At 40.3% G+C, this 15,426-nt stretch overlaps 1 protein-coding gene across 3 annotated transcripts in view; it reads left to right on the plus strand.

The window, feature by feature from the left end:
- Positions 1-15,426, plus strand: part of ASTN2 (astrotactin 2) — a 1,052,667-nt gene that overhangs the window by 470,326 nt on the left and 566,915 nt on the right. For 2 of the 3 annotated variants that reach the window (XM_064291547.1, XM_064291551.1), the window contains 3 exons: positions 1,686-1,770; positions 2,259-2,333; positions 3,103-3,240. In XM_064291547.1, the coding sequence (XP_064147617.1) occupies positions 1,686-1,770; positions 2,259-2,333; positions 3,103-3,240 (298 nt within the window). The remainder of the gene's footprint in view (positions 1-1,685; positions 1,771-2,258; positions 2,334-3,102; positions 3,241-15,426) is intronic. The other variant, XM_064291548.1, reaches the window with a different exon arrangement.

A 15,426-nucleotide genomic window follows, 5' to 3' on the forward strand; every position in this document is an offset into this window, starting at 1 on the left:
CTTGGCTCACAGCCTCAGTATCCTCTTCAGTGAAACAGAGATGACTCAAGTTATTTGTTTTTGTTTCTGAAACCTGCACAAAATAAGTTTACCTAGCAACCTGAGTTAATGTGATGATGCTCTCCAGTGCTCTAAATTCTGGAATGTAACATCTGAGTATCTTTCATTTTTATTTTTAAAGATATTGAAAAATAAAACTTTTGAAAGGAAATTAAAATCTAAACTTCTCAAAGTCCCCAAATCTCCCCCATTGAAAGACATATTTCCATGGAACATGGTCGGAGAACTTTGGGTCAGACCACTGAGAATCACTGTACAATTGAAGGGTTGCAGGCTCATCTGTGTGTGTGAGCCTGGTCACCAGAAGATACAGAAGAAGGCAGTTCAACAGCAATAGCCTAGAAATTTATCAGAGCCTTTTTTTTTTTTAACAGATATTTAATTATTTATGCAACTCAAACCTGTTGAGCACCTACCCTGCTCTAGGCATTAGGCTAAGCCAGGGAATCTCTCACAAGTGTTCCCCCAGGTATGTTCCACAGAATGAGAATGCTGTGAACTGCTCCACCAGCAAAGTTCCCAAGGTGAACTAAGTCTGGGAAAAACCGTATACACATCACCCTCACGAAGAATCACACTCCACTGGCACAATACAGTAGTTCCCAAACTTATTTTTTATAAAATCTATTTTTAGTAAATCATCTATGAACATTCCATGCATACATTTTAGGAAAAACCAATAACTAATTAATCAAAAAATATTCCCTAACCGAAAGGAGTGTATAGTGGAGCAGGATTGATCACAGCTAGAGGGCAGAGCAGAGGGCTTCTGAAACTCTCCCAGGATTCTGAACTCTAAAGACATACTAGGAGATGGGACATGTGCTGGACAACTGAAAGGAGCTTGAGCAGTGGGAGAATATACTTCAAGTTGTGTGGGAGCCTAACAAGCATTTGTGAAACCAGGTATAAGCATGGCCAGAAATAAAAAGATGGAGGGATGGATGGATAGGTGGATAGGTAGATGGACGGTAGATGCAAGGATACTGAAGTGGAAGGGAGGGGAGATGAGGAAAGAAGAGGAAAAAGGAAAAGGAGGGAAGAAGAGGGGAGGGGAAGAGAGGGAGGAAAATCAATTAAAAACTAAGCAATAATAAAAACTAAATAAGACCAAGAGACAGGAAGCAAAAAAAAAAAATTGGAAAAAAAATGTTTCTTGTATGAGGTAGAATTTGATGTGGGATTTATGAATGAACAAGACATTCATTCAGGCAGAGAGAATTTGATATTTTGATTATAGTTTTAATATAAATGCAAGTTATAATCATTTAAATTTTTAAAAATTGGACTTCTGTAGCTACCTGGTTACTTCCCGTTTCCCTCATTAAGTTGTGAGCTCCCTCAGGGTCCAGGCTGTGCCTTTTATCTCTGTATCCCCAGTGCCTAGCTGAGCGCATGGTATAGCATGTGTCCTGGGTTTGCTGAATGAATACATGAATGAACGAATGAATGAATTCTGTTAACCACAATGGCAAGTATGCCAGAATGCCCACTTTCCACAGGCCATTTCTAAAATAGGCACATAACAACAACATAGCAGCTCACTTTATTTCCCAAGAAAACAAGGAGAAGTCTGTTTTGGGAAGGCAGCATTTTGTAAGATTCTTTTCTTTTTTCTCTTACAGGAGAGTGCAGTTGTCATGAAGGATTTGCCCCTGACCCCGTTCACAGGCACCTTTGTGTGCGTAGTGACTGGGGACAAAGTGAAGGGTGAGTGGTCTATAAAGGACATCAGGGCAGGAATTGTGGAAGAACCGTCCCTACCTCCTCTCTTTTGTTAACCGGAGACCTAAAACCTCTCCATAAAGAGGACTCTGTTGAGACAGTTGTGCTCCTGCAAAATTCAATAGAAGTGTGAATCTTCCTTTCCCACTGAATCACACTTCAGTACTACAGGTGCATGACTGATGAGTCTTCTAGAGAATGAAGGCTGAAGTTTATGTCGCTTTTCCAGATACAACTTTCGATACATAAACTTCAGATGGACGTAGGAACTTTCAAAATGGGCATAGGAATTTCCAAGTCCTTCTGTACAATGGAGACATTCTTTTACAATGTGAATAACCTGACCCATTAATTAGTTTGCATTTTGGTTGTTTGTAAAACTACTCTGAAGCGGTATCCACATGTGAATCCCACCAGCTTCTGACTAATGGCATCTCCTCTCCCCTTTCCTTTTCCTCCTGTTCTCCCTGCAGACCTTGGCCTTACACAACACTTGAGAGGGGCTACGATCTCGTGACAGGGGAGCAAGCCCCTGAGAAGATTCTCAGGTGAGTTGACCACCATGATGAGGCATGGTGCTGGGAAATGAAGAGTCTAATAGGGAGGTGTGATGATGCATCTTCAGTCCGTTACACCTGTGAGCCTCCAGGCTGTACTGAGTAAAGGGGAATGCTCAGTGACACTGACAAACCATTATGGCCCTGGTTGCTCTGGAAATCCTATTCCCATTTGTCTGGCGTCTAAGCTTATTGACTCAGATACTTGAACCAGGGGAGACACTACTGATTATGTAGTCCATTGTTTAAAACTGTTTTGTATCCATAGTACCTCTTCCCACCACCTCTGTGAAATCTTTGTGAAAGCCCAATACTTAAACAGATAAAGGCATACAACAAATTAAGTGACAAAGCTGAGATTCAGATTTTAGTTGAAATTGACTCAGACTCCATGCTCTTAACCTTTGTGCTAGACTGCCCTTTCTGACTTAGCAGTCACTTATGAAACTCCTAATGGATATGAGGACTCCTGGGAAGACAGTTGAAATAGCCCCTGTCCTCACAGGGTCCACTGTTTATGAGAGAGCAAAGACTTGCACTTAGGAAAAGAAAAACAATGTGTTGGCTAAATGATTAATGAATTTAAGAAATACTGGTCCAAGTCTGTGCAGAGTTAGCCAAAATCGTGCCTTGAAGAATGTAGGGGGCTCAACTGGGTGGGGAGATGAGAGAAAGTCCTGGAATGGATGGGAGGAGGGGCCCCTCTTTCTTGTTTTCTTTCTTCCCAGGGAGTCCCCCAATGGAAACTCTTACATTACAGGTCTACTTTCAGCTTGGGCCAAGGACTCTGGCTTCCTGTCAGCAAAAGCTTTGTGGTTCCACCTGTGGAGCTGTCTATCAACCCGCTGGCCAGCTGTAAGACTGATGTGCTCGTCACAGAAGACCCTGCGGATGTCAGGTAGGGAGATCATCTCCAGTACCCTGCACTGAGGACTTCCATGAACACTGGAAGCCACTCTGTTTCAGGAATGCAAATCATGTGTGAAGGAGTGCTCTCCATATTGTTGAAGTTGACACCTGCCTAGTTGATGATGTAAAGGACACTGTCAAATAAACTCAGCTCCTCAAAGTTTTCTCCATTGGGGTACCTCAATGCCTTGTATTCCAGTATTGTTGCTCTCCCTGAGAGAAGCTTACATATCATCTAGTTCATCATGGGGTCATTAATAATCTTATCTTATAAAGGACCATTATTTAATGGTATATCGGAGAGTCATAAAGACAAACGATTGGAGAACGTTATGCTTTCTATTGTGATTCTGATGCTGAGGACTGACTTTTGGCTAAATACATGAGTTCTCAGTGTCCAAGTCAAATTCTTTGTTTTTTACTCATGGAAGGATGGAGACTGCATTCTTCCTTAAATGCCTTGGACCTTGTAGTTAACTTCATTATAGACTTACTCTACTGTGTTGTAATTAAAAAGAAGAGAACATATCATTCTGTCCCATTATGTAGTGAACCTCTCAAGGTCGAGAAAAATAAGTTATTTAGCTTTTTAATCCCCAGTTCCCAGTATATTGGACATCTACTAAATGTTTATTGATTTAATTAAATCAGTGTTCTTAGACCTGATCCTAATACTGACCTGGAGCTTTCTAGCGTTGTTTTTTTTTTTTTTTTTTTTTTTCTCTTTCCAAATTTAATTAAAAAAAAAAAAAGCAGAAATTTAGATGTCACCAAATATGGACTCTGGTTTTACTTTTGGAAGTGGCTTACACACAGCTTATTGACTCCTTTACTAGAACTAAATAAAATAATGGCCCTTCTGAATGCAAAATGATGCAACCACTTTGGAAAATGATACGGTGCTTCCTTAGAAAGCCAGAAATAGAAATACCGTATGATCCAGCAATCACACTCCTGGGAATGTATCCTAGAGAGATAAGAGTCATCACATGAATAGACATATGCACACCCATGTTCATTGCAGCACTGTTCACAATAGCAAAAAATGGAAACAACCTAGATACCCATCAACAGATGAATGGATAAACAAACTATGGTACATACACACACTGGAGTATTACACAACGATAAAGAACAGTCATAAATCTGCAAAGCATGTCATAACATGGGTGAATATGGAGGGCATTATGCTGAGTGAAATAAGTCAATCACCAAAGGACAAATATTGTATGAGACCATTACTGTAAAAACTCATGAAAAGGTTTACATACGAAAAGAAATAATCTTTGATGATTACCAGGGAGGGGAGGGGTGGGGATGGAAAAACACTAAATAGACAATAGATAAGTGCTAACTTTGGCGAAGGGTAAGGCAGTACACAATATTGAGGAAGCCAGCACAACTTGTACAAGGCAAGGTCGTGGAAGCTCCATAGACACATCCAAACTCCTAGAGGGACCTCATTACTGTGCTGAAGGCTGTGGGGACCATGATCTCCAGGAACATGTAGCTCAACTGGCATAACGTAGTTTATAAAGAAATGTTCTGCACTCTACTTTGGTGAGTGCCATCTGGGGTCTTAAAAGCCTATGAGCAGCCATCTAAGATACTCCACTGTTCTCACCCCTTTGGGAACAAGGGAGAATGAAGAAAACTAAAGATACAAGGAAAAGATTACTCCAAAGGACTAATGAACCACATCTACCACGGCCTCCACCAGACAGTCCAGTACAACTAGATGGTGCCCGGCTACCACCACTGACTGCTCTGACAGCGATCACAATAGAGGGTCCCAGACAGAGCTGGAGAAAAATGTAGGACAAAATTCTAACTCACAGAAAAAGACCAGACTTACTGGCCAGACAGAGACTAGAGAAACCCCAAGAGTATGGCCCCCAGACACCCTTTAACTCAGTAATGAAGTCACTCCTGAGGTTCAGCATTCAGCCAAAGATTAGACAGGCCCATAAAACAAAAGGAGACTAAAGGGACACACCAGCCCAGGGGCAAGGACGAGAAGGCAGAAGGGGACAGGAAAGTTGGTAATATGGAACCCAAGGTCGAGAAGGGAGAGTGTTGACATGTCATGGGGTTGTTAACCAATGTTATAAAACAGTATGTATACTAACTGTTTAATGAGAAACTACTTTGTTCCATAAACCTTCATCTAAAGTACAATAAAAAAAAAATAGAAAAATAAAATAACTGGCTCCCCTCCCCCCCCCCAAAAATGGCTCTCCCGACTCCCAAGTGACTGCTATGTTACCACTCCATAGGTGCCTTTGGGTCATTCTGAATCAAGACGTTATCAATATGTGTATAGCATCTTGATAGAAGGCTCCTAGAACCCAACTCTCCTGTTATATAATTGACTTATTCTCACCTTTTAAACTTTCACTTGAAGGGATAAACCTAACATTCTTTTTCAAGCTATTAACATCTCCCCAAAATGGTTAGTTTCAAAAAGAATAGATTATTAAAAGGATAACATTTAAGAAATGAGGAGTCTCTGGGTGGTGCGAACAATTAACACCCTTGTCTGCTAGCCGAAAGGTTGGAGGTTTGAGTCTACCCCAGAGGTACCTTGGAAGAAATGGCTGGCAGTCTGCTTCCAAAAATCAGCCATTGAAAACTCTGTGGAGCAGTTATACTCTGACACATATGAGGTCACCATAAGTCAGAAGCGACTTGATGGCTACTGGATAGTAGATATTTAGGAAATGAAGCAGTAATTACTAGGAATTAATTAAAAGTAACTCATGGCAGATTACCATTATTACCATTATTTCCATTTTTTAATAGAATTGAATTAGATGAGACCTTGGTAAAGCATTCACTAAGGTCTCTCTACATTATATATCTTAAAGATGGAGCAAGGACCATCTGGTTAAAGGACCATTCTCAAAGAAACCCAGTGAATTTGTCTGAAATCACCTGCAAGAAGGTCTGTACTAGCTTTCTTCAGAATTCTATACAGTTGACATTACATTAGTGATTCGAGTGAAGGCACAGAAGATACACCTACCTGTCAGTAGAGCCGATGGTAACACTCTAGAGTTGGACAGGTATGGATTTGAACCCCTTCTCTATCATGTATGAGTTATGTGATCTTGGCCAAGTTCAACTCTCTAAGTTTCCATACCTTTGTCTACAAAGTGGGGATAATAGCAGAATCTATATTACAGAATATAATAATTCATATTCTTTAATCATTTCCTATGTGCCAATAACTTTACTAATATCTCATTATATCCTTATATCAACCCCAAGAGGTGATGCTGTTATTATGTCCATTTTACAGATCAAATAATAATAATCTGAAGCATAAAGGTGATGCCTTTACTAGTAAGTGATGACATCAAGCTTTAACCCCTGACCTATCCAGCTCCAGAGCCAATGTTCTTAACCATTTTATTGCAACACCTCCGAAGAGTGTTGTGATGACTAAATCATAGAAGCTATGTAAACACTGGTACAAAATGCACTCTCAGTGGTACCATACACCTATTTGAGATGAAATTTAGTTCAATTTCATCATCAGTTTCAAGTAGAAACTGGTGATGATGGGGCAAACAGAGTAGGGATGTTTGTGTACTAGGAAATGCCAAATTATCTTTCAACTTTTAACTGTGTAGTTCCCTGGCATTGTCAATGTCATGTTCCTGCTGAGAGCAACTGTTATTCCTAAGATGACTGAAGTCACCATACTCTGCTCCAACCTATGTTACATTAAATATCAAGCTAGCCAAGGAGGTGTCAAGAATACTGATTTATAGTGGACCGTAAAACACCTTTGCAAAAAAAAAAAAAAAGTTGAGAAAATATAAGTGCAAGAATGTATTGCTGGGAGAATATTTTATGTGGTTGGAAGGAATGCTGTAGTAAGTTGGAAAGGTAAGATTCTCAGAGGGCATACTACACTAACAATAAGATATTCCTTGAACCCCTTTTAACAATGCTCTGCCTGGTTACCTGGAGAGCATGCTTTTGCCAAGTTGGGATCACAGCAGAGTTACCCAGGATGGGAAAGGTGATGACTTTCTACAGCTATTGGTCCTCCTTTTCAACCCTTTCTCTACAAACCACTAAGATACTCTTTTAAATAAATGTTGCACAAATATTTGAAAAATGTTAGTTTGATGAAGGCACTAAATTACTATCCTGCTCGAGGTGCCTACATGCCTTAGTTTGGCCGTGGAATCACCACAGACAGCCTTTTAAATTTGACCTTTGTCTTATCTCACACAAGCCTGTTGGTCTTACTGCAAGGATGAATAAAAAAGATTACAATCATCACCATTCAAAAGAATCTGCACTGTGTAGATTGAGTTTTCCAGGCTGCACTAATAAACCTTGTTTGACATGGTGTCATCTAGGCAAGCGTATCATAGGCATTTAAAGAATTAATAAGTTCCAGTTAGATGGTATGTTACAAATTAGTAAATAATAGATCATAATTATAGATAGCCAATAGCACTGACATGGAATCGCAACAGAGAGATTAGAGGATAGACTGTGTAGAACAGCAAAGTCAGAGGGAAGAAAAAAGTAAGCATTCCAGCAGAATTGGAAAGGAAGATTTGTGTTTTGCCAATTGATTGTGTGTGTGTGTGTGTGTGTGTGTGTGTGTTTACTCTGTGATAAAGTTTTAGAAAATTATGCAACCTCACACTAGGACAGGGAACATTTAGCAATCAAACATACAAACTCTGACTCACCAGGATGGCTAAATTAAAAACAACTGATGATAACAAATGTTGGCAAGGATATGGAGCAACTGGAACTCTCATACCCTGAATGTGGGAATGTAAATTGGTATTACATTATGTATACCTGTTGGGCAGTATCGACTAAAGTTGAACATACATATATCCCATAGCCTATCAATTCCACACCTAGAAATATACCTAAAGAAATGTGTATATATGTACCACAAATAATGCATACAAAAATACTAAGAGTAGCAACTTATTGTAGTGCCAAAAAGTTTGGAAAAAGACAAATGTCCATTATCAAAAAAAGCAGGTAAGTAAGTTGTAGAATAATCACACAATGGAGTACAATTAATGGTAAATATGAAGGAACACAGCAGCTACACACAACACCCTGCATGGAGTTCACAAACATAATGTTGAATTATGAAAGCCAGACACAAAAGATTATATATATTTATATAAAGATCAAAAATGAATCTAAGATGTTAGAATACAGGAAAGTGGGTAAGAGATGGGGCAGTGACTGGGGGGAAGCATAAAGGGGCTTATGTGATGTTGGTTATGTTTGATTTCTTGATCTGAGTGGTGGCTATACAGGTGTTTTGAAATCTGAAAATTCACCAAGTTGTACAGATATGATTTTTGCTCTTTTCTCTATGTATGCTATATTTTGGTTAAACACGTTCTTTTTTTTTTTTTTTTTTAAGTCATAAGCTATGGGACCAAACTGAACTGCCTGAGTTCAAGTCTCAGCTCCACCACTTGCTTATTGCATGAGCTTGGGAAAGTTGTATTATTTTGCTGTAGCTCTATTTCTCCTTAGTGGATAATGGGAACAGAAAACTATGTCATATAAGGGAGTGGTGAAGATCAAATGACATAATACACGTAAAGCACTGCTTTTGGCACATGGTGAACTCTCTAGAAGCATTAAGTATTATTCTCATTACTGTAGCATAGTGGTTTTTGTTTCTCTTTTTAATTTTTTTCTCTTTCTTTTGCTGAAAAGCTACATTCAATCTCTGATGCGTCATAAAATCTTAGATAAGGGCTCACATGAATTCCTTTGTAGTGGAATTTTGGGGAGACTTTAATATTGAAGTATGTAATGTCTAGTAAAGTGTGGTAGGTTATGTACATGGAAAAATTTGAAGACTGCATGAAGAGTTACATGTGAGTTACACATAGAGTGTCCTGGGGGGTTGTAAAAGGAAGAGAGAGAATTCCTAACCAAGGGAATTAGGAAAATATTTTCAGGCAAGAGAACATTGGCAATTAACCTTGAATTGTGGGTGGGATTGGCTGTGTGGAATCTAAGGCAGGAGGGAAGGCTTTCAAGACCGAGGAGTTGGAGGGTAAAAGAAGAGAACTCTCCCCTGAACAGCTCCTATTTTCCAGCCTGTCTCAGTAGGAAGCTTCCAGGAATGAGATTTTTAGCATGCGAGACACTAATGATGTCAGCTACAAAGGTAGAGATACAGATTCCTTTTAATTCTGTCAGCCTTTGCTGGATTCCTCCTGTGTGCCAGGCACTGTGCCAGGCACTGTGGGAAGACAGAGATAAATAAGACCCACCTCTACTTTCAGGAAGCTCATGGTGTAGCAAGGAACATAGAACAATAGACTGATGTCAGAGATAAAATAAAAGCTACTCCTGGAGAGAGAAGCACGGCAAGCAACACTTACTGCTCCATGCTGGGCCTTCTTCACGTTTTCATCTAGAGCCGATTCTTCTTATAAGAGTGATGCAGGGGTAGCTGTTGTAGTTGGAATAATAATCATGCACAAAGCCCAGATTTTGGAGTCCCTCAGCGATTTTTCTATAATCTCAAATCAATGAAAATGAAATGGCGAAATACTGATAATTCCTGCAGGATGTGAGAAGAATAGTGGGGATATCAGAATGCAGGTAGCACTGTTCACTTGGTGACAGTTTCCACATTGAGTTACTTCTGAAAAGAATTAAGAATGTCTTCTTGTTCTTTTTGTCTCTTCAATTCCAAGCATTGAAAATTTATTGAACCTCTACTACATGCCAGGCTATATATTAGAGCAATAAAAATGGTAAGACAAGGATCTCGGTCTATTAAATGAGAAAAAATTGCAAACGAAAAGATGTCATACTTTATGGCAGTTGGGAAGGAGTGAGGGAAAGTTGAAGGCAGAGAAAGGACACAAAGGTGGAGGAGGCTCAAGTGAAGGCCTCACAGAGGAGAGGACCTCTGAGCCGAGCGTTGGTGTATGAGTAGGAATGTTGTCCCTGAACCTATAGCATCAGCAGCACCTGCAATCCTTGCTAGAAATGCAAATTCTAAGATTCCACCTGTGATAGGCTGATAATAGCTCCTGAAAATATCAGGTCCTAATCCCTGGAACCTCTAAATGTTACCTTATCTGGAAAGGTCTTTGTCGATGTGATTTATATTAAGGGTTTGGCTCATGAGTCCATGCTTCTCATCTCTAAGCCATGATGCCTCTGTTTGGCCTATTTTGGGACATCTGCCAATGACACAAATAAATACCTAGAGGAATAAAATGTCCAGGGTCACCAACCCAGCCTTAAAACCAACAAAGGTGAAGGGGACCTTAAGCATGTGGATTGAGATTACAGAGAGGTTTGTTCCCTGAAGGAAGAGCAAGAAAAGCAGCAAATGGATATGAAAAACCCACAGATGTTCTCTCCATGGGCCAGGTGCAAGGTGTCAAAGTGGCATGCCTGATCAGGGGACTTCCAAGTCAGCTTGTCTGGAGTGTTGTGCCAATGGGCATATGGCATAGGATACGGTGAGAGGAGGATAAAAGACAGAGCATGCATGATATTTTCTTCTCTCTTCTTTCTCTTTTCCCAACTGTGGATCACCTGGACTAGAGGAGTCAGCAAAGACTCCAAGGGTAATTGAGGATAATGTATTCCTCACCCCAAGGTCCCCAGCTGATGCTCCTGTATAAGTAGTCCAAATATCTAAATCTAGTTTGAGCCCAGGCAGTGTCCCTAGTCAGATACCATGTAGTCTGGAAATGTAGGTGATACATCTTAAGGCGAAATCTTGATTGTGAAGGAGCTCTTCTCAGCAAACATACACAAGGTACTTCCCTGTGTGAAAGGCACGGTGCTAGGCTCTAGAAATATAAAGACCATGGGGCAAGAAGTGGTAGGAAAAATAGAGCATAGATTTTGGAATCATATACATCTAGATGTAAATCCTGACTCCACAATTTTCTACCTGAGCTACCTGGGTCAAGTCAGTTCATCCCTGGGTGCCTCAGTTCCCTAACCTGTAAGACGGAGATGATAGTGCTTCTTATGGTTGCTACAGGGAACACACAGTGCATAGAGAGTAACTAGTGCAACGTGTTACATGTAACTGATGTTTAATGAATGGCAGGTTTTAAAAGTAGTAGCAATTGTGGTACAAATGAGGAAGTAACCATATGATATAGAGTGCTCATATTAAAAAAAAAAAGATGTATTTAGTGATGCAGAAGTGGTAGAGATAAGGGATATGTGCATCTTTCCTCTTGATCACTTTAGACATCAATGGCAGAGGCAGGGGAGAGAAGGGCAGCAAGACATGCAGAGTAGACAGGAGTCAGGCTAGGCCAAAGCAGTAGTTGGTACGTTACATTAGGGCATTGGGGTTGGGAAGGGACAGGGCTGCAGAGTCTGAGGGGAAGGCCATTGATACAAGGTCGTGTATTCTTTGATGCTCAAGGATGCTTTCATTCTACTGGGTATGAGTAAGGCTCAGATCTCTTGCCTCTGCCTTACCTACAACCTCTGCAGATTTTGTTAATGCGTGTGTGTGTGTATGTGTGTGTGTGTGTACCTGGTGGAGCAACCTAGATGTGCACTTCCCTTCCCTTCTCAATGAGGATGTTGATATAGAGGTGAGCCACTTAAGCCCTCATCAGATAGAATCTTAAACCCATCCTGCGTCTTATCTCTTTCCCCATTCTCACCAACTGCTCACACAAACGTTCCTCACCCAAATGGCAAGAGAACTTCAATTGGCAACCTAATCACCTGCTCAAAACACAGAGGGGAGGAGTATTGGGCAAAGGTTAATATTTAGGGCTCTGGAGGCAGAGTGCCTAGTTTCAAATTCCAGCTCTGCACTTCCTAGCTGACCTTGAGCAAGTTACTTAAACTTCCTGAGCCTGAATTTCCTATCTGTAAATTGGAATGATGATTGCTACTGTTTCTTTTGATATTTTTGAGGATTGAATGAGATAATATATTTAAACTTTTAGTCCCATAAATATAATAATAATCTTCTAGTTGCCACTGAGTTGATTCCAACTCATGGTGACTCCATGTGTGTCAGAGTAGGACTGTGCTCCATAGGGTTTTTAGAAGAAAATCATCAGGCCTTTCTTCTGAGGTACCTCTGGTTGGACATGAACTGCCAACCTTTTGGTTAGCAGTTGAGCATGTTAACTATTTGCACTACCCAGGGACTCTCCATAATAATAGTAATAGCTAACATCTGTTGGACACTTACTCTGTCTGAGCACTTTACATCTATGCATTTATGACTCTTCACAGCAACCTAGTGACACATAAAAAATATTAGGTACACAGTTACTATTATTTACAGATGGGGAAATTGAAGCACACAGAGTTTAATTTTTTTCTCAATGTAATACACGTAGTAAGGATTTGAACTCAAGCCATTTGGAGACAGTTCAGTACATGCTGGCAGTTGTTGACGCAGGAGAATTTTCTGTTGTCCTCAGTAAGATTGAAGGGTAGGCTCATGGGACTTTTTCTTTTTTAAGCCGAAGTACTTTTTTTTTTTGTTTTAATTTTATTTTTGTGAAATTATTCACGGCAAAGGATATGCCATTTTAACAAATTCTACATGTACAATTCAGTGACATTGTTTATATTCTTTAAGTTGTGTAACCATTCTTGCTATTTTTTTCCAAATTATCCCACCACCATTAACGTAAAGTCACTGCCCCCTAAGATTCTTATCTGACCTTTTGAGATGCTGTTGTCAGTTTGATCCCACATAGGTAAATCTTTGAGAGAGCACAATTGTCAAGGCAGTCATATTGTAATAATTAGGCTAAAGTATTGTTTAGTTCAAAGCAGACCTCTGGGAAAAGTTTTCGTTTGAGTTTTAAGGTTTAAATATTATCTCAGGGCAATAGTTTCAGGTGTTCATCTAGCCTCAATGATTCCAGAAGGTCTAGGTTCTACTGAGAATTTTAAATTCTGTTCCTTTTTTTTACCCCTTTGGATCAGGATTCTTCTACTACAAGGTCTTAGATCAAATTCTTAGTCTTTGTTGACCATTTAGTCCATTGAGTGTGTATGTTCTTTGTGCAAGAAGAAGATGAAACATTAAATGGGAAAAGGGGAGACAGTGGGAAAACAGGTAATTCACCTGGCACTGACGGCTGGGCTCATGGAGTTTTAGTTCAGCAATTGGAACTTGTCCTCACCACTACCTACCCCTCTTCTTATAGGAGAATGAGGTCCCTCTGACAAGCCTTGGTATAAAGGCTTCCACTTTCTCTACCTTATGGATCTATTCTATACCCACCCACCTCACAGCCTCACTGCCTGTCACTCAGCCAGTGAAGCTGGAGACATATATATTTCCCCCCATTTTAGTTTAGTGATCATAATAAAAGTGAAGTCTATTAGGATGAATTTCTGCCCAGGCTCGGTAAATCTCTTCAAACACAGTTCAGCACCAGATTTCTGTTAGTCTTTGCCACTGGGGAGGTCGTAGCACAGTCCAACTCTCAACTCAGGCAGATGGCCCAAGACACAGCCTCTGCTAAATGAAACTCAAATGGAGACTTTGGAATATAAATATTGAAGTGACCTAGGCTGGATAAAGGGAAACCAGTTAGCTAAGCTTCTATCTTACATGCAGGAGATGCTAAATTATTAAAACTTTAATAAATGTAATAATAAATATTTGATGTTGAATTATAGAAGTCTTTGCAGATACAGTAAAACTGAGAAATGACTTGTTATATCTGCGTTAGAAGTTAAACACTTTCAAATGGGACTTCTGATGTTGAAACAGGTCTGCAGATCTTTAGCTTAAAAAAAGGAAGACAAAGAATCATGAAAGTATGATTTTTTTTGGCAGGCACACTGCACTGAAGACAGCCAATGTGGCATTTTGGACGGTGCTTACTGGGCAGGAGCTTCTCATGGGTGCTTCCTACAAACATCTTTCCAGATCAAGGGTGTTTTTATCCCCCATTTCACAGATGAGGAAGTTGACCTCCTAAGGCACTAAGCGGCATAGCCAGTAAGGGGAAGAGCTGGTATTTGAATACAAGACTTCTGACCTCAAGACCTCATGCTGCCAGGCCTTCCTCACTGCATGGAAGTCCTTCCCTCTCTGTGTAGGAAGTTTTTGGTTTCAGGGGACTGAAACCCTATTCAAAATAGCTTAATGATGACTGTATTGGAAGGATTCCATGGGAAGAGTGAGAGGTCAGCCACAGAAATTAAGGGAGTTATGGGAATTATATATTAGGATTCAGTCTTTAATCTGTGCATCACTTTATGATGGCTTTATTGTGTCCTACTGCAAACCAACTTCCTTTCCTGCTACGGTAGTGGTTGAAATAATCATGAGTCCCCAAACCTGATTTGGCTCATAACACCAAAAAGTGAGTGATTCTTTTCCTGGAGTTGCAGTTTGAAAAATTCTAGAGAAGGACTCTTACTGGCCCAGCATGGGTTAGGAGCCCAGCTCTGGATCAATCACACATGATTAAGGAGGCTGGATCACAAAGTGTAGACACACTCATGAAAAGAAATGGGGAGGTCATGGGTTCAACATCTACTCCAATGTATGTCTTCAAAATCTTCCCCAGGCTTCAATTTACTCATCCATCTTAGGGGTTGGACTAAATCAGGGATGGCAGATAGCAGACATCTCATATGCCAACACAGAAAAATGAGTAGGGGCTGCCTAGGGTATTACGTTGGAAAGATTCCTAACGCGACAGACAGACTCAGCTGGGAAAAGTATCAGAATCAGCTCAGGATGCATGTCTTGAGTATTAGATGGGGGAGTCATGACACAAGGGTCAGTATTTACCATCTTTGAACTTGGTTGTTTGTAGGGATCCTTCCAGCTTTCAATCTGGCTTGATGATTGTGTTCCCCTGTAAAATGAAGAGAGATTTTTGGTTGATGAGATGTAGGGGAAAGATAGTCATGTGGATGGAGTTGTTGTGGACGAATTAGAAATGAAGCTGTCCTACCCAGAAGTTTTCACTCATCTATGTGCTATCTCAGGGAGTATATTTAGAAAATCTCATCTTGGTGCCAGTAGGTTTACTGAAATAGATTTCTGAGTTGTAGCAGAGTTGAGGCCTCCATGTCAGTACTTTCTGGATACTGTCTGGCACTGTCATTGTCACTTGTATTAAAAATGGAACACTCTAAGCTGTAAACAAACCACCTACATTACAGGGAC

Source organism: Loxodonta africana, chromosome 9 (assembly GCF_030014295.1).
Source record: "Loxodonta africana isolate mLoxAfr1 chromosome 9, mLoxAfr1.hap2, whole genome shotgun sequence".
Taxonomy (NCBI): Eukaryota; Metazoa; Chordata; class Mammalia; order Proboscidea; family Elephantidae; genus Loxodonta; species Loxodonta africana.